Below are 25,540 nucleotides of genomic sequence, written 5' to 3'. Positions count from 1 at the left end.
CTTCAATTTTTTTATAGAATAGGTACCTAATCTTCCCTGTAAGACGCATAGTTTTTGAGATATTGTATATTATGTGGAAAACTGAAAAATGGTTGAAACCTCCTCCAACCCTTAGCACACTTTTGGTAGTGGTGAGGACTTCTGATACCTATGTTCCTTCAATACCTTCTGCTTCATCCATTACCCACATTTGTGGGATCGATGGTGTCATAGAGTTCGATTTCAATATACACAATAACGCAAAAACTATTCAGATGGCAGGTAAAATAGTGACCACTTTTAAAAAAAATCAGATCATCACTTATAAATTAATTTACGTTATAATACGATTTATCACAAAGCAGCTTCCTGACGGCTCTCTTGAAGGCGGCCTCATCCAACTGCTTCACACCAGGAGGCAGCTTGTTGGAGAATTTCAGTGCAGAAACTCTATAGCTGGCCTGTGAACGGTGGAGACGTCTCCTAGGGACATCCTAGTGCCTGGTGTTGTGGTTGTGAACGTCACTTCGGGCAGCCAGAATATGCTGTATCCTCTTGACATACACCAAGCACAGGAGGATGTAATGGCTGAAGACTGTCAGCACACCAAGGCGAGCAAAGATGGGCTTACAGTGGGCAAGATGTTCGCTGCCTGTTATAATTCTTATAGCCCTCTTTTGCAGTCTCAGCACATCAGCAGCCCCCGTTGAATGACCCCACAGAAGCAAGCCATAGGTAATGTGGCAATGGGATACATCATTATAAGGTACTTCTCAGTCACCAATCACCAGGCCCCTCATCTTGAGCAGCAGAAAGCAAATGCGGGAGAGTCAACTGGTTACCTGCTGTATATGACTGTTCCAGCTGAGTTTGCTGTCCAAGACAAAACCCAGCAGCTTCACTGGATTGTGAGGATCACGCAGTTCACGTGACAAGCTGCAGATGATCCCTTGGGTCTTGTCCTTATTCAGCTGGAATCGATTAGCCAGGAACCATGAAGTGGCAGATCGAAGATGCTCCACAGATGCCTCCAAAACCCGCTCAAGCTCAGCACCCGATGACAGTAGAGATGCATTGTCCGCAAACATCAGAACCGTGGTCGTCGAGGTAATTTATCATAACAAGAAACAGTGTAGGCCCCAGCACCGATTCCTGAGGAACACCAAAAGTCACCGGAAGTGTCCGGGAGTCCGCACCACTGAGGGAGACAAGCAGAGTCCTTCCAGAAAGGTAAGAGCCCAAGATTCACCAGTTCACCTCCTTACAACTACACTAGAAGGGAGGAAGTGCACTCACATGGAACTCGAAGGGGGGTTCACTTGGATGTGCCGCGCTGTCGCCTGTCAAGAGTGAAGGACAGTTTTCCTGTTTTGGCGGTGCGAATGTTCAACTGCATGCCGAACTCGGTTAGGGCACGCCCAGTCAATGTGTTCAGAAGCTCATTGTCAAAGTGGCTTTTTGGAAGGAGCTTCTACCGGTTAGAGGATTTTTTCGGCGAAAGCTTTGCTGGACTGTAACGCTGCCTACAATTTTTATGTAACATGTTTAATTGACACGATCTATCCAGGAAGACCTGGCCATGATTACGACTTTGGGTATTATTTGGATATTCATGTTTGTTGAACTAAACAGAATTGCGGAGTCTGAAATAATTCTCCAAACTTTTCCTTCTATACCCTTCTTTGATCATTCATGACTACAATTTTATTAACAAAATACAAATTGAATATCCTAACCGACCAAATACAGTAGTAGAATAGTAGATTGATATTGATGTAATGAAATAGTCGATTATGCGATAATCGAAGCTACTCAACATCGATTAGAAATTAATCGATTATTTTCCCAAAGTATCGATTAATTCAGAAGGCAGAGGCAGATGGTGCAGTTTAGTTTTGTAACAATCATGTCTGTGTATTGAAATGTGTTATTTTATTGTAAAATTAATGTTTAATGTGATCTTGTAATTAGTTTATTAATGTGTATATTTGTCAATTTGTGTTATTACAAACGTTGACTCTCCTAGTTCCAACATTCTTTTTCAACAAAAGCTGTTAACCACAAGATGGTAAGTATTAGGTTATGTGCAGTTATGCTCAACAACTTAGGTACCTTATACTGTCAGTACCATACCTTATTTTTTTAAAAAGAATCCTTTTTAAAAAACCACAATCAAATTTCTATGATTCCTTTACATTTTAAAATATTGTTGAAAGAATTAACTTGATAAAATGTTTTTAGATCAATCGCCTATTTTTTGCTTTAACTTGATGAGGGTATTATTATTTTGAAATGATGCAGTTGTAACTACAAATTTAGATCGCATTAAACATGCTTTATTTCAATGCAAATTGCGCTGCTTTAAATTTGAGCAGCTTACTAGGTGTAAGCCAATAATTAAACTTATTCTCTGCAAGTTTAAACAAGTTTGCTTAGCTTCAAGATCTTGAACGTGTTGCAGCATTGTTTGTTTACAAAATTCTAGTAAGATTAGCTAGGTACATAAGCTTTCTTATAAACTATTATTATAAATGTTCATATCATGAATTTTTCATTTTTACAGACCTGTAGGCCTACTGTACATATTAGCCTACTCTCAAAAAAACGGTTTAAACATAATGCAACATTTCCTAATGAGAATGAGAGTAAATATAATATAAATATTCAGTACTTAAGGATAGGTTTTAATAAATTAAATGATACATGGTATTGAATTAGAATGAGTTTGTGACATTGTAATAGTATTAACAAAAACACATTATATAGATACCGTACTACATTCTTCCTCCCTAAAGTTGTAATCATTCAAATAATTAGGTCTCCTACTTCTAAAACTTCTTCTTGGATATGTATTTTAGTTTTCTTGTTTAGTAGCCAAGCCTCTTGTCTAGGTTGTAAGCTCTCGGCAATAGTACTAATTTTGTTTTCCTGGTTTTGGTTTGATTGTGGATTAAGGAAGTATTTAGGTCCAGGTCAGGAAGTTGATAATTGAGATTTTTCATCACTTTCAGAATCGGTTTGTTGTACGTGATCTCTGTTTTTGTACTCTCCAACCGGAGCAAGATGTGTAGGTACGGTGGTTTCTCTTCCATCAGGTAGCTTCACATGTGCATGTGCATACTTAGCATTTCCGTGGGCATCTTCAACAAGTGGCTCATATTTAGATGTTTGGTTGAATTTTTTAAATAGACAGGGCCGGAATTGAGAAGCCAAGAAGGAGCTGAAATACCTTTGTTCCCAGATCTACGTCGATGTAAGAACATGCGCTCTTGAGGAGTTTGATTTGTGGCTGTGCAAAGTAATAATGTTCTTACTGGGCTAAGAACATCTTCTAAAACTGACTCCCTTTGATTTAATTCTAAATTGAGTGATTTTAATGCTAGCTCAATCGTTTTTCATAGAATATCGTTATATCTATCAATCTGTCCATCAACTGCTGGGTTGTAAGCAGTAGTTCTGCTAGTTGCAATTCCATGTGTGTTTAGATAATTTTTCATCAAGTCTTGACTCATAAATGATGTTCCTCTGTCTGAATGTAAGTAGCTTAACTAGGAACCTCATACATAGAAAACAAGTTTTTCAGTTTTCAATTAACTGTAGATAATGACATGTCTGAACAAGATAAAGGAGCCGTTAAAAATAATCTACTATTACCAAAAGATTTGGACTTGATGATGGCAGAGGGCCCTTAAAAACTGTATTTAGCCGTTCGAATGCATAAGTGGCTTAAAGTAAATAAAAGTAAATTCGTATGGCTTTTGTTGGTGGGGAGTCCCTTTCGGGAAGGTCCCACCGCCTGAATATATAATTTAAGCCGTCAATGGGCCTTACGACTGTCATACTTCAGCCGGGACCGACAGTTTAACGTGCCCATCCGATAACACGGGAGTGATCTGGTTAAAAACCTTTTGGTAATGAGAGGGGTTCGAACCCGTGATCTCTATGCTGCTACGCAAGCACTCTATCCACTAGACCACGGATCACTCCGTGATAAGTGGCTTCAATCAGTGCCTTCAATTAGTTCCTTTGTGTTTGGGCTTAACAGCAGCACACACTTTGCAGGAGCTCGTTAGGCGTCTGATTTGATCAATTGAGTAGGAAAGTTTCTACTCCGAATCAAGTGGTTCAAACGTGTCACCTGATACTTGTTGTCTGGTTCGTTGACTGGGGGTGCCAGATAGACCGCGTCGTAGTCGTGTATCCAGCAGGAAAAAGCGTCTCTTTGTCCAGTTCATTGAGCGAGTACAAGGGCCGCTCAAGAAGTTGTGCTTTCAGGGCTTTCTCGAATCTCTTAAGTTCCATTTCCTGAACATCGGTGGGAAGTTTGTTGAAGATCTTCAATGCTGCTATCTGGAAGCTCTTCTGATTGTTTGTCAATCGTTTTCGTGGAACTTCCCTGCTATCCCTGCTGACCGTGTATTGTAGTTGTGGACCTCACTTCTCCTTTTCATTTGCTCATTATTCTTCCTCACATGCATCAATGCAACGAAAATATATTGGCTGTAAACAGTCAGTATTTGAAGCTTTCTGAACAGCGGCCTGCAATGTTTCAAATAATTGGAGAACGTCATTATTCTCAGAGATCTTTTTTGAATCAGTAGCACATCCTTGCAATATGGAGTGTGTCCCCACATTAGTAGGCCATATGTGACATGTGTACGAAACAGTGCGTGATATACCTTGACTGGGTAGATCCAGATAGACTGCGTCAATGTTGCACCGGGGTGACATGTAAATCAACTAATAGATTTTTCTGAAATTATCATCTCTGTCAGGTCTGTATACAATATCGTAATGAAAACAAGACAATTCCAGTTTCCACCTCATTATCTTTCATTTTTTACTTTTCCATGACTGTTGTTATCATACATGAAAGCTACAGACAGGTAGTCTGGTCAGTAATCAGTTTGAAATGTTTGCTAACCAAGTAGTGACGTCATTTCCGCAGTGCTTCTTCAATGGCTTGTGCTTCTTTTTCAACACTTGAATGTCTTTGTTCTGCTGGTGAAAGTATCCTTGATAGTCAAATTAGCAGCAGTGATTCTTTTAGATCAGTTTCCACAATGAATTGTGCTCAAGGGTCAAAGCAGATTACTACAGATCCAATGATTCCACTTCTCAATGTTGTTACAATTTTAAAACAAAATATTAATGTAATTTATCATTATATTTATAATTTTATTGTAACTGATTTATAATATTGTACAAACTTGTAATTTCATGTGGAAATAAATCGAATTGTATCAAGGGTATTTGACAGCATATTTCTCAAGGATACTTTCACCAGCAGAACAAAGACATTCAAGTGTTGAAAAAGAAGCACAAGCCATTGAAGAAGCACTGCGGAAATGACATCACTACTTGGTTGGAAAAAATTTCAAACTTATTACTGACCAGAGGTCGGTAGCTTTTATGTATGATAACAACCGTCATGGCAAAGTAAAAAATGAAAAGATAATGAGGTGGAAACTGGAATTGTCTTGTTTTTATTACCATATTGTACCACATTTGAATTCCTGTCACTTCATTTATTAATAGAGTGATAACAATTTATTCAATGCAATATTTTGACTATCGTTTATATTGTTTTGCAGTCTTTCGAACAAGATGACGAAGAGCAGTTGCAATTTGGCCAGCGTTTCGATGTCGGTTCATTTCCGAAAGATTATGACTATTCAAGGTTCGATCCGGAAGCTGAGGGAGCGGAGGGACCCTCATCTGGTGAACAAAAACCTCGCATACTACTGATGGGATTGAGAAGGTATTTGTTAAATTATTTCCAGTAATTTTAACCAAATTATTAGATTTCTACAAGGTGCGCCAGAGAAACTTACTTATTTTGGAAAAAATCCCACTCGGTGAATTGGTCGTGTAGAGGGGCAGGAGGGGACGCATCTGGCGGGGAAAGTTCCTAAGTTTATCCTCCCTCAAGTTTATCCTCATCATGCTCTGGTCTAGAGAGAAGCTGGAATTCTCAGTTGAAAGCTTCTTTTCTAATGGTCGACCACTTGTTGTTGCTAAGCAACGTGCCTTCCGCGCTCGATTTGAAATTCCTCCTCACAGACTCGTTCCTAGCCGCTGTTAAATCCCTGGTTTATGTCGATCAACCACGGACCATAGCACACCTCAAGAACAACTTTCGCGACGCCATTGGCAACATACCGATTCATATACTGCAACGAGTGGATACAATTTTCAAAAATCGATTTCATCAGTGTAGATGCGCTTTGGGGTCGCCATTGATCTGATGTCATTTTCAAGACTGCGTGAAATATAGGGATATTGTATTATCGTATATATTAAGATTAAAACAATAACTATAAAGTACTTTTGTTTTTATTGGCCTTTCAAATAAGTAAGTTTCGCTGGCGCACCTTGTATTTATGGATATTGTATTTGATTTAAAGATATAGGTTTAAAGGTGTAAATATATAGATTTATAGATACGGGGTGTATATTAGCACAGAGAGCGGTCAGCATTTCGAGCTCTGCGTTCTTGGAATCTGAATACATGGAAAATAAAGTTTATTTTTGAATAATGTAGTGCAGGAGAGAATGTTACTGGGGATATGTTTTCCAATAATTAATTTTTTACTGTGATGGTTTCTCAATCCATTCCGAGCTGTGATGTATTAGCACACTTTTTTCTATGTATTTCACACGACATGCAGTCAAATATCCTATTATATTAAGCGAGCAATTTCTGTATTTATTTATTTATATTTGGTTATTCATGTCCAACGGATCTAACGATTTTCACGAAATTTGGAGCATAGTAGGTTTATGATATAAAAATTCGATTGCTCTAGGTCACATCCCTAGGAAAACGACATTAAAAGGATAATTCATCCTTGGAAAAACAGCTGAGACTTTTGTCGTCTGAGGATAATAAAGAAGTACGTCTGTGGAAAATAAAAATATGTCATCCCCGAAATTCATAAGCTGACGTATAGCCAGCTGTAAAATATAAACACGATCATTTTAAAGAATTGTGCTCTGTTTATCAATAAATAAAAATGAGCAAAGCTCGGTGCCCCGATTTTTTTTTTATAAAGATGATGAAAATTTACACTGTTGAAAATGATCACTAGACGGTAAAAAGTACTACAGTCAGTTAGTAAACGGATTTGATTATTAACTAGAATATTTGACTGCATGTCGTGTGAAATACATAGAAAAAAGTGTGTCAATTTTATACTGAAGCTATAGATATTAGCAAGCACTCTGACGGTGTCTTGTTCTTCAATTATTGGGAAATCCAACTATAGGCTGTGCAAACCTTAGTTTGTAGCATTGCTCTTATGGAGTACAGCGCTGCCAGATTTCACAGAATCCATAGGGCCTGTGAGCAAAGTGTTGATTGTTTGATTGATTGATTGAGTACTTTATTCATGTAGAACAATATATTCTGGCTTATACACTTATATACAAATAGCTTACAATACAGCAAAATTATAGATGAATTTACATAATATAGACTAAGAAAATTATTATTGAACTGTATATGATATGAAAAAAGCAATTTGTGATAAATATAGATAATATTGTTATGCATCTACATAAATTGGCGGAGCTTTGGACACATCAATGTCCATTCTTCGGAAAGAATATTCGAAGTATCCTTCCCACTAACTCTCTACCAAAACGTTATTTTCATTAATTCAACTGAGGATTTATTTAAAAATGAAAATATTGTGAAAGTTTTGGTTACCTAATATGAAGATTTAAGAGAAAAAAAACAGAAAATTAATAAAGTAAAATAATTATATAAGTAAGTAAGATCAAATAATTAATTATTAAAATGGAGTAGGCTGAAAGTAGATCAGGGTAATCAACTTTCAGTAATATACAGCAGTATGCAGTGGATAATTAAAATAACATCTTTAGTTGGGAGTACACAGGAGAGAAAGAGCGAGAAAAGCGAAGGCCTTTTTGTTAGAATCAGCTGAAAACGGCAACCGTGTTCTCCCATTGGTCTATTGAAATAACATTGGCCATAAAGCCCCGTGCTGCAATCCAAGGTTTGCACCGACTATAGACCGCTTGTATTTGAACTTTGTCATTTCGAATTTTAAAACTTCCCTTGAAACCACGCATTTAGAAGTGAGTAGCAAGTGTTTCCTATTGTGGATTTGTTAGGTGATTTGGGTTCTATTATTTCACTCTCATTTTGTCTCGGCTGAGTGCTCGTTCTCAGATTTTATTTCATCATCTCTCATTCATTCATTCATCATCACAAATAGAAGCGTTTGTATAGCATTGTCATTCACTCCCTCATTATCACCACTGGGCTTAAAATACTCGTGAAGAGTGGCCCTTGAAAAATAGATAAATTTATTAATAATGATGGTTTATTTTTGTACAGGAGTGGCAAATCGTCGATACAGAAAGTTGTTTTTCAAAAAATGTCGCCGAACGAGACACTTTTCCTGGAGAGCACAAACAAAATAGTCAAAGAGGACATCTCCAACTCATCGTTTGTCCAGTTTCAAATATGGGATTTCCCAGGTCAAATAGACTTTCTAGACCCCAGCTTTGATTCTGATATGATATTTGGAGGCTGTGGAGCTCTTGTATTTGTTATAGATGCTCAGGTAAGAAAACTGTGAAATTCATTACATTTTGTATATCAGTCTATATTGGTCAGCTGTGTGGTCAACGTTTACGTTAGTTGTGTTTATCATCTGAAATTATCAAAACATTTAGAATAATACCAACAATATTGGGGCACTGAGCTTCGCTCTTGAGTACAAAAGCATAGAAAATTTATTACAAAAGAGGAAATTATAATATATTTATAGTTTATACAGAAAGGTTCTATCTAAAGCTGTGTTTATACCGGAGTTAATAACACGAGTTATTAACAAAAAGTTATTAACTTGACTGAATCGTCAAAAATTTCTCTTGACAAAAGTTAATAACTCATGTTTCTAACAGAAAATTCCTTGTTATTAACAAGATCTTGTTATCAATATAATTGACTTCCATATGATTTTATTTAACGAGACTATTCATATCATATAACAGCCGGAATAAAAAGCGAAAAATTGTCTTCAAATTTGAATTGAAACATGTGTGTGATCATTAAAATAATGATCTTCATCTGATCTAATGTAAATAAATTATAATGCGTTTACACCAGAGTTTAAAACAAAAGTTTTCAACATAAGTTAATAACATTTTCTTTTGGCTGCTAGTTTTGTTATCAACAAAAGTTAATAACTTTGTCACGTGTTTTGTCTGCAGCTGTAGTTATTAGGGAACAGCTGTAGTTGTAGGGTAGGGATGCTGGGCGAGGGGGTTGCGGGGAAGATAGTAACCTGTTATTAACAAAAGTTACCGACTCTCGATAGATAACATAAATCTTGTTAATAACAAGGAATTTTCTGTTGAAAACACGAGTTATCAACTTTTTTCAAGAGAATTTTTTGTCGATTCAGTCAAGTTGACAACTTTTTTATTTATAACGAATGTTATCAACTCCGGTGTAAACGCAACTCAACATGATGTTATTATTAACTTATGTAATGAACATCAGTTGATAACAAAAATGTTAAAAACTTGTGTTATTAACTCCGGTATAAACGCAGCTTAACTAATCTAATCACAATGGATCTAGTTGATTCCCAGTGGAATGCAAAAATCTCTCTCAATCCATAGTAGGTTTATAATATGAAAATTCGATTGCACTAGGTCTCATCCCTGAGAAAACTTGCTGAAGGACATTAAAAGGATAATTCATCCTTGGAAAAACAGCTGAGAATTTCGTCGTCTGTCGATAATAGAAGTGAGTGAGCGAGTGCATGTGTGTGGGACTGAGCCAAATTATGACTCGGCTGTTGAACTATAGCAATCATTCAATCAGGTAATGAGGTAATCAGTGCCGGTTGCTCAAAAGCCGGTTAAATTTTAATCCTGATTAATTTCAAGTGAACCAAATCAGAGAAGGTCATTTTAAAAAGACGGTTCTCCTGGAATTAATCAGGATCAAGATTAAACCAACTTTGTGCAACCGGCACTGAGAGTTTAAAGTGAATGATTGCAAAAGTTCAAGAGCTGAGTCATAATTTGGCTAAGCCCCACACACTTGCACTCGCTCACTCACTTCTATTATCGACAAACGACGAAATTCTCAGCTGTTTTTCCAAGGGTGAATTATTATCCTTTTAATGTAGGCTACTTCAGCAAGTTTTCTCAGGGATGAGACCTAGTTACAAATTTCATGAGAATCTTTGAGAGCCGTTTTCGAGATCCGGTGACATACAGACATATAAACAGAAATGGAGTGGCCGTAGTCGAGTGGATCAGATGCTGGCTTTATGATTCAGAGGCCCGGGTTCAAATCCCGGCCCGGGCAAGATATTTATCTCGGGCCACTCCCGTGTTTCGGATGGACTCGTTAAGCCGTCGGTCCCGGCTGCCTAAAAAGCAGTCGTTAGGTCATGTCAGAGGCCCTGAAATTGATCAGTTGCGACCTGAAAACTCTGACACCAGACCTGAGCCAGCCAGGTCACTCGATATATTTTTTTTTTTTTAACAGAAATATTGTTCTTTCAATAGTATAGGATAATGACTGGGTTGCACAAAAGCCTGTTAAATTTTAACCGTGGTAAAAATTGTCTATAACCAATCAGAGGTGCCTTCGTTTCAAAAATACCTACACTGATTGCTTCTTGTGGCATTTAATCATGATTATAATTTAACAGGCTTCTTTGCAACTGGGCTATTGCCCAGACGTGATGCGTCATTTGTAAATTTCCTATCCCGTACGTGTATAAGCCAGCTCTTTCCTTTATTATATTATAGATTTGATTAGAAGATTCTTTTTTGTTGACTGAGAATAGAAAGCCGTCTAAACCGGGATTCGGGATTGTTACAGTCTTGTACATTGCACATCTGTTAAAATAACACCTATGATAACAAAATACTTGAGGACTGAAAATTTTGCGATGAAGAACTACAAGACTTAACCTATTTCGGAATATGTGTTATCTAAATTTGGAAGAGGAATAGCACACGGTTACCTTATTTTTCCTCTCCCTATCATTTTGATAAAGTACTTATTGTATAAATGAATAAAGAATAAAATAACATAATATCTTTTTATTGCTTTCGGCCGTACTACTTGACAAAATAGAGAAAATATAGAACCAATATTTTTATATTTGCTATCTTAGAAATTATTTCATAATTTTATGTCATCTTCTCTTTATGATAATAGTAATCTGTTCCCATTTCTATAGTCTAATTCACTTTAGGCATTTCTATATTCATCTGATGAAATGAAATCTATATAGATATAGATTTAATTTATATAGATATAAATATAAATGAAATCTATATTTTTCATCTGATTCACTGTTGGCATTCATATAATATTATAACTTCGAAGCTTACCATTTAAACAAGGGTGACAGTCTGATTTGAATTTACAGATAAGGAATGAACGATCCGGAAATCAAGTCAAACATTCTACTTATTTTTCCATGATTATATAGCAGTCTAGTATTGTTTTGTGTTGACTCTGAATCATTGATACGCACTTATGGTCCATTTCCAAATCCGTTATCTTGAAGTTTGCATCACTGTCAAGTGTGTAATGAATGAATTAGTGAATGACGAATAGATCAAAAATCAAATGTATTTATTGAAAAATGATATTTTAAATAATAATTTTGAGCTTTAAAATCGTTTTTTATATTCTTAAATGTCTTGCTTCAATCATTTATTTATATATTCTTAGAAAAAAAACTATTCCAATGTATATTGATGAACTCCAAGTTCAAAATTGGAAATAGTTTTATACTGATACTGTATTCCTAAATTATATGAGAATTTTGAGCAATAAAATCGTTCTGTTATATTCTTGAATGTCTTGCTTCAATCATTTATTTATATCTCCTTAGAAAGAAAAACTATTCCAATGTCTATTGATGAAGTTCAAGTTCAAAATTGGTTATAGTATAATATTGATACTGTATTCTAAAATGATATGAAAATTTTGAGCTATAAAATTGTTTTTTAATATTCTTAAATGTCTTGCTTCAATCATTTATTTATATAGTCTTAGAAAGAAAAACTATTCAAATGTCCATTGATGAAGTTCAAGTTCAAAATTGGTTATAGTAGAAAATTGATACTGTTTTCTAAAATTATGTGAAACTTGTATTTATAAGTTACAGTTGGTAACCCCCTATTAAATGTTGATCTATTAATTGGAATGTTAAAATAAATAATTATTTTGAAAAAACTGGTTGGCTATGTATAAAACAGGGTCTATTCAAATCTACAGAAGCCCACATCAATGACTCTTGAATGATATTTTATCTCTGAAGATTCAATATTCTGAATTATGTACTGTTGCTGGTGAGATGTGATATCTATCCATAATGAAAACATTGGGATTTTGTCAAAAAATCACTTATTTATTGTAAAATTGCAAACATTTTTCGACACCAATGGTGTCATCTTCAGTGTGAAAGAAATTGGTGTCGAAACATGTTTTTTATTTACAATAAATAAGTGATATTTTTGACAATATCTCAGTGTTTTCATTATTCTGAATTATGTTCAAATTTCCACAAAAATTATTCAAGATCCAAGATTTATTACAACTCCTAGAGTTACGGTATCGTCAGTTAATTCAGACTAGAATAATTATTAATAATACCATAGAGAAACAATAGCTTAAGTAGATATCCCATGGTATAGGGCGTTTATGTTACAACTTTTACTATTATCTCAAGTCGATTATTGTCGATTTTTACTGTTTTGTTGGGGTGAGAGTGTATGAACGGCACAGTATGAGAGACTACGAGCTTCACACAGCTTCACTGGAAAGAACTTCGTGGACTATTGGCTTGAGATAACAGTAAAAGTTGTGACATAACGTCCTATACCATGGGATATCTACTTACGCTATTAGAAGAATTATCACTATTCATAATCATTTTTTATGTTGCTGTAGTAACTCCAATGTTTGCAATGCAGCCATGTAAAATAATTATCAACATTGTATATCTTTAATGTTATTCTATCCTTTTTGTTAAAATACTGTATAGATTTAGTTTTCATTATATTCTTTCTTCTGAAAAAATGTATAATATTTATTTATTGTAAGCTTTGCATTATTTATATTATTATTATTATTATTATTATATTATTATTATTATTATTATTTGTAAACCAATAATTTGTTAATTATTGCCTCCCTTAGGACGACTATATGGAAGCTCTGAATAAATTGCACCTAACATTCTATATGTCAATCCATCCTTTTTGTTAAAATACTGTATAGATTTAGTTTTCATGATATTCTTTCTTCTCACAAAATATATAACATTTATTTATTGTAAGCCTTGCATTATTCATATTATTATTATTTGTAAACCAATAATTTGTTAATTATTGCCTCCCTTAGGACGACTATATGGAAGCTCTGAATAAATTGCACCTAACATTCTATATGTCAATCCATCCTTTTTGTTAAAATACTGTATAGATTTAGTTTTCATGATATTCTTTCTTCTCACAAAATATATAACATTTATTTATTGTAAGCCTTGCATTATTCATATTATTATTATTTGTAAACTAATAATTTGTTAATCATTGCCTCCCTTAGGACGACTATATGGAAGCTCTGAATAAATTGCACCTAACGGTTACCAAGGCATACAAAGTCAATCACAACGTAAAGTTCGAAGTGTTCATTCACAAAGTAGATGGTCTTACAGAGGATAACAAGATGGAAACCCAGAGGGATATACATCAACGAGCCAATGATGATCTTACTGATTCCGGTTTGTATCTCTATTTGTATGCATGTCTCAATGAACTAAAAGCACAATAAGGGCCGGCTTCCAAGCTCGGGATTTAGCTAAGTTATAGACTTTAAACAGCTGGAGTCAGAAAATTGGTTTTCCAAAATGTGGCATAGTAGTAGTTTTTATTTTCTCTTTTCTATAATTGGAAACGTATTTCCTTGACGAAATTTGACATTCCTAAATAATTCAAAATATCTGAAACTTCACACTATTTTCTCTTTATTTTATTTTGTGTTCAATTTTCTAGTTTTTCGTAATTTAATTTAAACGTGACTATGACAATGACTACGACCACGCCCCATTTCGGAAAGCCAATTTTCTGACTCCAGCTGTTTTAAAGTCTAGAACTTAGCCAAATCCCGAGCTCGGTAACCGGCCCTAAATGTTTTATTTTTACTTTATTAGTAATCTGTATAAGTTCTTAATAATAATTGGTTGGTTCCTGAAAAAAGTTGGCTAGTTTTCTTCTTAAGCTGCGTACACATATTCGTGCTTCCAACCCGCACCGAGCACGCTCCTCCCTCGTACCGCCTACGTACCGCCCTCGTACCACCATCGAACAACAGTCGCACCGCCCACGCACCCATCATGAACGTTACGGAAGATGTTAGATCTTCTCGCGTTCCCCGGTCGAACCATTGTTGCTCGCCGGTCGATCATCAATCGCTCTGCTGGAGTGACGTTCGGTTGCGGAGCGGAGCGACAGTCTGTACGCAACCTTTAGATAGGTTGAAAAACAACATTAATCACTCAAGTGTTGTACTTGACCCATTAAAAAAATCAACTTTCAATAACCACAAGAAAAACCGAACTATTTCATAAGAAAATGTTATGTATTAAATGCCGTGTGTTTCAAAAAGAATGACTCAATTTTTAAAAGTTATATTTATTTTAAAAATTGTTTACACAAACCAATTTTACATCAAATTACTCACAGAAGTATTGAGTTTATGATAATGTATTATAGGCCTAAGGCCCGGTTGCACAACAGCCGGTTAAATTTTAACCGTGATTAATTCCACGAGAACCAATCAGAGAAGCCGTCTTTTCAAAAACGCCTTCTCTGATTGGTTCTCATAAAATTAATCACGGTTAAAATTTAACCGGCTGTTGTGCAACCAGGCCTAAGTGTTCTATGTGTCCTCTTCTTTTGAGGCTCGGACGACATCTAGACGGTAGCCAAATACATCCCAGACTGTTCGCAAGATGTCTGTCTTGATATTGAGGAGCTAAAAACCAGGATAACTGATGCAGTAGCTACAGTCCGAGAAGACAGACATCTTGCGAACAGTCTGGGATGAATTTGCCTACCGTCTAGATGTCGTCCGAGCCTCAAAAGGAGGGCACATAGAACACTTATAAACTTGATACTTCTGTGAGTAATTTGATGTAAAAATGGTTTGTGTACACCATTTTTTAAAATAAATATAACTGTTAAAAATTGAGTCATTCTTTTTGAAACACCCGGTATAAGTGAAGTGCTAACTTGTTACTGGTCCACATGGAGTGATTGTATTATCGAAATGTTTTTCAGGCTGTGAACAAATCCACCTGAGCTTTCACTTGACATCCATATATGACCACAGTATATTCGAGGCTTTCAGTAAAGTTGTGCAAAAATTGATTCCGCAATTGCCAGCGTTAGAGAATCTCTTGAATATTATGATTTCGGTGAGTAGTTGTATTACTAAATTTAATATTCTAACTGCAAAATTACAAATCTGAGTGGTTGTGGATATTTTAATAGAAAAGTGCTTTTTTGGAAATGTATTTTTGTAAATAGATTTGTTAAGGTCCCAACAAATACTTGCATATTTTTGGAATCTCTTGAAGTTATTATTTCGGTAAGTAGTTGTATTAATTACTAAATTCAATATTCTAAGTGCAAAATTCCAGATCTGAGTGCTTTTGGATATTTTAATAAAAAAAGTGTTTTTTTTGGAAATGTATTTTTGTAAAGAGATTTGTTAAGGCCCCAACAGATACTTGCATAATGTGCAAAAAATATTATTTTTGGATATTGTAATTGCGTCAATTGATAGATCAAATAGAGCATAAAGCCTAATTTTCACTAGTTAGGCTCAACTCACACTTACGTGACTCAGGTCGAGAAGATACTCGATTCTAGTCTAGAGCATGTGTTTCCAAATAGTGAAGTCGTGGAGACTAGAATCGACTGGTCTGAGTGTCACCATTTGGAAGCACATGCTCTCCACTAGAGTCGAGTCTCTTCTCGACCTGAGTCGCGTAAGTGTGAGTTGAGCCTTAGTGGACGAGTAACTGACATGCTAACCCTACCGAGCTAACTCTACTCTACTTGGTCGAGTAACTGTTTTCACTACAATTGAGAATAGTAGGTAAAGTGTGTTGTCTAGTGAACAGAACTAACCGTAAAATACTCTACTCTACTAGCTCGAGTACTAGCTCGAGACTGTTTTCAATAGCATAGTAGTGGTAGAGTAGAATGAGAAGCGGTGGTGGGGGAAGACAAGTGGTAGAGTACTATCCCACGGTGCTATCCCACTCTACTCTACCAAGACTCTACTCTAACATGAACGTTTTCATTGGGAGAGTTCACAAGATAGTTTAGTTAGTACTTGCCCAGGGAAGTTTTTGGGATAGCCAAAAAACCTGCAGCTCACTGACCGAAAACACCACAATAGACCTGCTTCTGACTAGGAACTCGCAGAGACTGACAACTGGCGAACTGTTTGTTAGAGTAGAACAAACAGTTCGCCAATTGTCACTCTGAGAGCGAACACTCAGTCCAAACAAAGATGGCGGCGCAATTTGTTTGGTGACGCGTCCACACTAGCTACGGGCAAACATTGTTTGTCAAATATAATAAAATTTGCCCAAACTGTTTCAACAAAAATGTATGTCGAACATTTGTTCAGTGTGGACCCGGCCTAAGAAGGTAGTGATGAATTTATAATGAATAAATTACAGTAATTTTTTAATGTTTTTTTTCAGAATTCCGCAATCGAAAAAGCATTTCTATTCATAATAATAGTGATGAATTTATAATAAATAAATTACAGTAATTTTTGTAATGTTTTTTTTCAGAATTCAGCAATCGCAAAGCATTTCTATTCATAATAATAGTAATGAATTTATAATAAATTAATTCTACAGTAATTTTTGTAATGTTTTTTCAGAATTCGGCAATCGAAAAAGCATTTCTATTCGATGTAGTGTCAAAAATATATATAGCAACTGATTCTTCCCCGGTCGATATGCAGAGTTATGAGCTGTGCTGTGATATGATTGATGTCGTCATCGATGTCTCAGGAATTTATGGGTTTGTTATCATTTTATCACTTGATTTCAATATTTTATACATTTCTACTATAATTATTTCACATTTTTTCACCTTCAGTGTGGTTGGTTTTATAATTTCAGAAGCATTTATTCATCAATTACTCATAGTGGGATGGGATCTACGTTATATGGATCTAAGTCAGCTTCTGATTGAAATTGGTTTGCTATCATTGTCTGTCATTAGACTGTACAGCAAGCTCTATCCTTTTTCAACTCCGCAACGTTGCCAAATCATAACATAGTATGTTATAAATAAAAATATAAATCCAAGTACTCTTTTTAAAATTGATTACTCACAACATTTTTCGGCCATATGATGCCATTATCAAGTGATTGGAAAATAAATACATTTATATTTTTATTTATTTATTTATAAGGTTAGCAAAAAAATACAAGAATCGGAAAAGAAAAAACAGGCTATTGCCTAAAACTTCTTCAATTTCCTAATTTAGTTTTAAATTGTCCAAATATTATAGGTTATGTCCATTCAAATTTCTACACCAAACCACAATCTAAAATATAAATTAGAATAAAACAAACAATTTTAAATTTGGATGGATTAATAATAAAAGTTTCTTAAAAACATGAAACAAACTATAAATTCACAAAATAAAGAATAAAAACACTTAAATTTTGAGCTCGAAAATATCACATTCACCATAGCTATACAACAGCTGTATATTTATAATAATTATTCAAGAGTAGCCCTAACGGAAAAGACCATTCATTGTATGTTACATTGTTTATTGATACTTCTAAATTAACATGTTAACAAGTTTGCATGTGTTGTGAGGTCCACGTTATAATGGCAGTGGAGGAAGATAGGAGAACAGCGATGCCGATTGCCATTGCCTTCTGTAGAGAATAGTTGAAAATATTTGATCTTAATTATGAAAATTCATTATTTGTCATTGAAAAATATATTTTCTTGGCGAATAAAATATATAATTCATTATAATTTTAAACCCAAATGAACAGCTGATGTTACATCAGATATATCGGTATCATCTATCCTCTACAGGAGGCAGTAGCAAGGCAAAGAATCGGCTACGATGTTCGCCTATCTTTCTCCACTACCATTATAACATAGACTCCCCTCACTATAGGATGCATGACTTGTTTGTATAATTGACTCTCATTGGGCTGTTTTTACATAATAAAGTGCCATTACATTAATTTGTAGAGTAATATGCAATATGCATCACCTATACTATAATAAAGGAAAGAACTGGCTTATACACGTATGGGATAGGAAAATTATGTTTGACGCATCATCATGTCTGAACTACTGGACTGATTAACTTGAAATTTTGCATATAGATTCTTAATTAATAAATAAATAAAATAATTAACCGAGGATGGTTATAGGCTTATTTTAAATTCTTCAAGATTTCAGTAGGTCGAGTTTTCAGTTTGTCAAGTTTTTAATTAGACCCTTGCCGAGCTCGGGTTACCTCTAGTACTATAATAAAGGAAAGAACTGGCTTATACACGTACGGGATAGGAAAATTATGTTTGACACGTCATCACGTCTGAACTACTGGACTGATTAACTTGAAATTCAACATTTTTCAATTTATTTATTTCATTACACATAAATACAATTCATATATATTTTAATCCCTCTAGCTTTTAGCTATTTGAGAGATATTAAGAGAATTTAATTCCCATTTACTAGGTTGCAAAAACTTGAATAAACAAATATAAATATATAATATATTGAATGAATATTATCAACAAAATAAATAAGAAAATTCATAAATAATAATTAGTTATAATATAAAACCTTATCGTATATACCCATCAAATGATCGTTAGTCTTACTAAACTATTGTAAGCTTGCATTTTTACTGTAAAATCCAACAATATGTCTCAATCATCAATTATTGCAATGAAAAATAATTTCAATTATTTTTCAACTTCACCTTTTCTTTGCAAATTCCGCAATTCCAGAGGCAATGAATTCAAGAGATATGGAATTCTGCATTCTGGAGCTCTTTTACTATAGCTATTGTTAAATCTGTGGGGTCTATACATTTACAGTTTCTATACAGTTTATTTCATTAATTTCTCTAAATTGGGTTTGAAAATAATTCCGTGTCAAATCATTATAATTGGCTAGGGCCAATAATTATAGATAGATTCTTAATTAACCGAGGATGGTTATAGGCCTATTTTCAATTCTTCAACATTTCATTACCTCAAGTTTTCAGTTTGTCAAGTAGACCCTTGCCTAGCACGGGTTACCTGCTAGTGATAAATATATTTTTTCTCAAAATGATATCTTCTCTTTCAGAAGGTTTTCTTAGATCTTCTGTACTCCAGATTATAAGATCTCCTGTACTCAACGTTTATAAGGTCTTCTGAAAAAGAATGATGTGTTCTATTTCTCTGATATCTAATTATATAATGATATCTAATGATATCTTTCTATTTCTCTGCTTTAAATATTTATTATTTCTTCTTTCTCTTTCTATCTTCTCTCTGTCTTCTGTTGCAGGCTTCAAGAAGAGCCGGAAACTCCTGCCTTTGATAGTCAAAGTTCTAGTCTGATCAAGCTAAACAATGGAACAATTCTCTATCTTCGTGAAGTGAACCGGTTTCTGGCGTTTGTTTGCATCCTCAGGGAGGACAATTTCGACAGACAAGGTATGTTTATTCATTCATTCTTTATTCATTTATACAATAATTATATTATCAAAATGATAGGGAGATAAAAAATAATGTAACCTTGTGCTATTCCTCTCCCAAATTTAGATAACACATAGTCCGAAATAGGTTGTCTAATAGTTCTTCAATTCAAAAAATTTTCAGTCAAGTATTTTCACAGAATAGATTTTCAGATTTGGATGCTTCAAAACTAAACATAGAAGAAATATTCCACATTATTAAAACTAAAATAGGAAATATTCACATATTAAGAATATTGTTTGAACTACAAATTACAATCCACGAGTCACCAATTTGAAAAAAATGGTCTATTTTAAATTGAAATTTTCATGATTTAATGAACACATTACTTCAGTTTGTTTCATACTCCATATTTCAACTGAATTCTTACAAAGACATGAGAATAACATATAAATATTCTGCCTAAAATTGAAAAATATATTACACTTGTATTTATAGTGAGGTCCACGTTATAATGGCAGTGGAGAAAGATGGGAGAAAAACGTTGCCGATCTTCTGTCTTGTCAATGCCTTCAATGACAGTAACTGATACCGGTTTTTTATGTAATTTTATCTGTTCATTCTCGTTTAAAATATTTTATTAAGCAAGAAATTATATTTTTCAATAATTTCTTAATAAATTTTCATAATTAATATGAAATATTTTGTTAATTAAATGATAATTCTACATTTTCAACAGAGCAAAGCGAGAATGAGATAGCGCTATTCGCTTTGTTGAATGATAGACAAGAATAGCAATACCATTGCTAATCAAACACTGCCATTATAACGTGGACCTCACTTAGTATGAAGAAAAGTAAACATTTTGGGAATTTTAATTTTTGAAATGTTACTCAACTTCATGGTTACTCAATAGTTTTTTTTCCAACGAATTACACTTCCGTGTTATCGAATGAGCACATTTAATTGTCGGTCCTGGATGAAGTATAGCAGACGTGAGGCCCATTGATGGCTTTAGTTATATTCAGGCTAGGTGGAACCCACCCACTGTAAGGGACTTTCCACCATAAAAATTCCATTTAAATTTACAATTTTGGAAAACCCCAATATAAGAGCATAAGGTAACCTTTATTTCAAATATTTTAAAACAACTACTAGTTTCGGCCATTGGCCATTTTCAATTTCATTTTGAACAAGTTCTTTTAAAAAATATTTTTAATAAAGGGTACTTTATGCTCTTATATTGTGTTTTTTCAATCATTTTTAAAAATAGCCCAAGCTGATGATGTGATTTCACTATTTTGGTTATACATACAATTATTTTCAAAACCTATATTATTTTGACACTAAGGCTCAACTCACACTTACGCAACTCAGGTCGAGAAGAGACAACACTCTAGTCGAGAGCATGTGTTTCCAATTGGTGTCACTCAGACCAGTCGATTCTAGTCTCCGTGACGTCACCCATTTGAAAACACATGCTCTCCACTAGAATCGAGTCTCTTCTCGACCTGAGTCGCGTAAGTGTGAGTTGAGCCTTAGTATAGGAAATGGCATAAATGCCGAAACATGCATGTGTCATAAATTAAAACAAATAATGTCAGCAAGGATTTCATCTGTAAAAATTTATGTAGAAAATATTTATTTATTTAGTAATGTACAATATTATTACGTCTTATATTAGAATGCACAACAGACTTATGCCCAAAACTGTCCCTTTTCAAATTTATACTACAGTACAAATCAATATCTAGGTTAAGCTTCTATACTTATTAAAACAACAATTTACTCTTGAACAAACAAATCTTCAATTAAAAATGGGTATCATAAATAACTAAATAATATTGATGAGAATGGCATAATTAGCCGTGTCGTTATAGAAGAATAAAAGGTTACCAGTTATTTCAATCAAGAATATGTGCCTAATATTATTCAATTTCTTATTTATTCATGAAAGAAAACCGCCAAACTATTCCCCTCTCCAATAAAATATTATTTATCATTCAATTATAAATAAATTATATCAGTTATTATTTTTATTATCATAGTTTTATTTCCAATTCACACTAATATTTCAAGTGATACCCCTCTCGAATAAAATATTATTTATCATTCAATTATAAATAAATTATATCAGTTATTATTTTTATTATCATAGTTTTATTTCCAATTCACACTAATATTTCAAGTGATATCTTGAAGTTTTTCCTCTCAAGGGTTCAATAATTGAATTAATGATTTAATGATCTTTATTTGAGCCAGATTACATCAGTACATAAGCCAGGTCACACTCAAAATTCAATATACACTATCAGATACAGTTACAATGCTGAGTGCCTGAAATTATATACAATGTCACAGTAGTCAAATACAATATTTGTATTGTTATTTCACATCACATTTGTCTGTATTGTTATTTCACATCCTATTTTCCCTTCCCTCAGCCCTGCCCATCTAACTACCTCCTTTCACGTCCCTATCACACACCCTTCCCTTTCAGTTATACCTTACCTGCCTACCACATGGGAAACCATAGTTGCCATTAGTTGGCAAGGTATTTTTCCACTCTTTCTTTCAGCACACATCATTTAAGCAATATTGTCTCTAAGGGCCGGTTTCCGAGATCGGGATTTGGCTAAGTTCTAGACTTTAAACAGCTGGAGTCAGAAAATTAGCTTTCCAAAACGGGGCGTAGTCGCAGTTTTTATAACAGTAGTCGCAGTTTTTATTTTCTCATTTCTATAATTGGAAAAGTTTTTCCTTGAAGAAATTTAACATTTCTAAATAACTCAAAATAGCTGAAACTTTACACTATTTTCTCTTTATTTTATTTTGTGTTTAATTTTCTAGTTTTTTTAAATTTAATTCAAACGCGACTTTGACAATGACTACGACTACGCCCCGTTTCGGAAAGCCAATTTTCTTACTCCAGATGTTTAAAGTCTAGAACTTAGCCAAATCCCGAGCTCGGAAACCGGCCCCTTTGTGTTAATATCATTGTTACTGTTATTGTTTGTTCTATATTGCCTTTTCTAATTGTATTTTCGTGTGTTTAAATTGAATTGAATTGAAATTGAAATATCCAAACAATTAATCTATAGATCAACAAATTATGTGTCCAATATATCTACTGTCGACTTCTAATATGTCTAAGTAATATACAAATCAATTACTCTCAACTTGTAACCACTTTGTTGGTCTTATTTCAGGCGTTATAGATTACAATTTCCTGTGTTTTCGCGAAGCAATTCAACAAGTGTTCGATCTGAGAAATAAACCAAATGGCTCAGACATCGCTACCGCCAGCAATAGTGAAGTTGCCAACTCCGCCGCCTCTGCTTCTTCCAGTAAAACGGAACCAACGTGAGAGAATTCGCCCGCCCACCCATCGACTGTAAACAAGTGAAACATTTCGAAAAATCTATGCAAATATCGATAAGAAATTAATTGAAAATATATCATTTTCAATTTCGATATCTGCGAATGTGACAAGTTTAATACAACATCCACTCCCTGAGAACCTTCGTTCAATTGGTATCAATCAATCTGAGATTTATCTGTAAATACCTTTAAATAAATGTCTTGATCTACTGTCATAGCTATAAAAATTGCGAAATGGTAGAATACAAAATCCCATTATTTACTGTATATGTAAGTTTATTGTGTACAAAATTAGAAGGAAATAATGATTGGAATTGTTCAAAATACAAGTAAAATTGAGCAGTTTTTGAATGATTTGGCGGTAATTTTCCCTTTTGCTTTTTCACATTGGACCACAAATTATAAAAAGGAATTCTTTGACCAGTTCTGTAATCATCACTTTAGATAACAGTTTTCCCAACATTTCATTCAAATTCCCCCTTAAGAGAGAATAGCATTCACCAATTATTAGATATCTTAAATCTTTCAAACAATGCGTTCCACCGATGTGACTGACCAAAGAAAAATTAAGCTTGATATATTTCTTACAAATTTTATTCAGTAGATTTTTTTGACATTTCTAACAGTTTTCTGTTACATATTTCCGCTCTAGGAAGTGTTTATTTTTTAACCAGTTTATCACTCAACTTTTTGTTCATTCAGGGCATGTAAAACTTTAAAAATATAAATTAAAATATAAATCTGAGTACCCTTTTTAAATTATTTCGTCACGACATGTTTCGGCTACTAATGCCATTTTCAAGTCAGTTCAGTTTCAGTTTTTGACTTGAAAATGGCATTAGTAGCCGAAACATGTCCTGTCGAAATAATTTAAAACTCAGATTTCTATTTTTATTTATATTAAAAAGTAGCCCTAAAGAAATAAGATAACTTCAACAATGTATGTTAAAAAGAAATGCTCATCGTAGGAATTCAGAGCATGTTATTCCCTCTAATAATTTTATATATATAATTTCATGTTTTCCTGTTATTTTGTATGTTGATTGTTTTGTTTTGAATAAATTCCAATTTAAAAATATTGAAACAGGATATCAACTTGAAGATCATTGGGAACGCATTTATGTCCAAACAGGATATCAACTATCCAATTTAAAAATATTTAAACAGGATATCAACTTGGTGATCATTGGGAACGCATTTATTTTTCAATAAAATGAGAGCTGGTACTGATTTCCTACTCAAATCAGTTTTAGAGACCTGACTCCCCCAATTCACTGGTGAAAGTTTAATTTAGTCTAAGCTTAGCTCTTTTTCGTCAAAAAACAAATACTAAATAATCAAGCAAAACAGTCAAATCAATCTTAGCTCTCATTAACCATTCCCTCAAGGTTAGCTGGAGAATTGGTACTGGCAGTTCTGAGAAAGTGTGAAAACGTCTAGGAGTGATTCCAGAATGATTTTTGAATGACTGTTTGGGAGACCGATTTTGTTAGTATAGGAGCACTATTTGTTAGTATAGTAGCCTACATGTCAGAGATTGGACGATATGAATCTGCGTGTAAAATACTTGAAAGTAAATAAAATGTAGCTATCATATCCATTTCCAGGGACAAATGACAAATATATTTAATATAATATTATTCTTTGTCAAACTATTCATCAAAAATGCATGAGTTTATTACTTTTATAAATCTATGATATGATAAACTATATTATTTCACACTGTATAAATTTATTACTTAAGTGTATTTGTATGGAATCTGTGTATCTGTCATGCATGTTACCCATATCTATCTGCGTCATTTTTGTTGAATGTTATATTTTCTATGTGTCAATATATAAGTGGATTCAAAGTGTAAGATGTTGCAGCTTAGAAAGTGGTTGTGTTAAATTGGAATTTGGGGATAAGTTAATGATTGAGATATGCTTGTTATTGATAATATTTTTGTAAGCGAGTAAAGGCTAGCTTAGGTGTTTATAGGATATAATTTCAATGTTTGAGAGTTGAAGTTGAAGATCACATTTTACAGCATAAAATAATAAAAAAATCAGTAATGTTCATTCGAATTATCCATCTGAACAATAATTGTTGTATAACAAAAATTATTTTCCAACCAAGTAATGAGAAAGCAAATTTGTTGAATGTGATACGGTACCTATACTTGTTATGTAATTGTGACAAATTTGGTAAACAATATGGAATAAATGGAGTGAATCAACTATGGTACTTAAAAAATACTATACAGTAAAGAAACAACATCTTGAATCTTGACTATCCATATTTTTTAGTGAAAGAAGCTTCCAGTTAAACTTAATCACCATCAATATACTTGAAAATTATTTAAATCTATTGTAACCATAGTTAATAACTTGGCACTAGGAACATAAAAAGACTAATTTTA

The 25,540-nt window shown here is 33.8% G+C and overlaps 1 protein-coding gene across 1 annotated transcript; it reads left to right on the top strand.

Annotated features, from left to right (window-relative positions):
- Positions 1-1,843: 1,843 nt before the first annotated feature.
- LOC111043341 (ras-related GTP-binding protein C) lies at positions 1,844-24,294 on the top strand. Its single transcript, XM_039419619.1, has 8 exons — positions 1,844-2,047; positions 5,574-5,740; positions 8,345-8,573; positions 13,604-13,781; positions 15,340-15,476; positions 16,964-17,106; positions 19,627-19,775; positions 22,967-24,294. Exons 1-8 carry the CDS (start codon positions 2,045-2,047, stop codon positions 23,122-23,124), a joined length of 1,164 nt encoding a protein of 387 aa, XP_039275553.1. The 5' UTR covers positions 1,844-2,044; the 3' UTR covers positions 23,125-24,294.
- The last annotated feature ends 1,246 nt before the right edge of the window (positions 24,295-25,540 follow it).

Source organism: Nilaparvata lugens, chromosome 1, assembly GCF_014356525.2.
Source record: "Nilaparvata lugens isolate BPH chromosome 1, ASM1435652v1, whole genome shotgun sequence".
Classification (NCBI taxonomy): Eukaryota; Metazoa; Arthropoda; class Insecta; order Hemiptera; family Delphacidae; genus Nilaparvata; species Nilaparvata lugens.
This window is presented reverse-complemented; position numbering and strand designations above follow the sequence as displayed.

What these genes read in the sequence shown, in the direction of transcription:
- LOC111043341 (XM_039419619.1), top strand. An exon ending in TCTTGAATATTATGATTTCG is followed by an intron (nt 15,477 to 16,963) that starts GTGAGTAGTTGT and finishes ATGTTTTTTCAG; the next exon opens with AATTCGGCAATCGAAAAAGC. An exon ending in GATGTCTCAGGAATTTATGG is followed by an intron (nt 17,107 to 19,626) that starts GTTTGTTATCAT and finishes CTTCTGTTGCAG; the next exon opens with GCTTCAAGAAGAGCCGGAAA.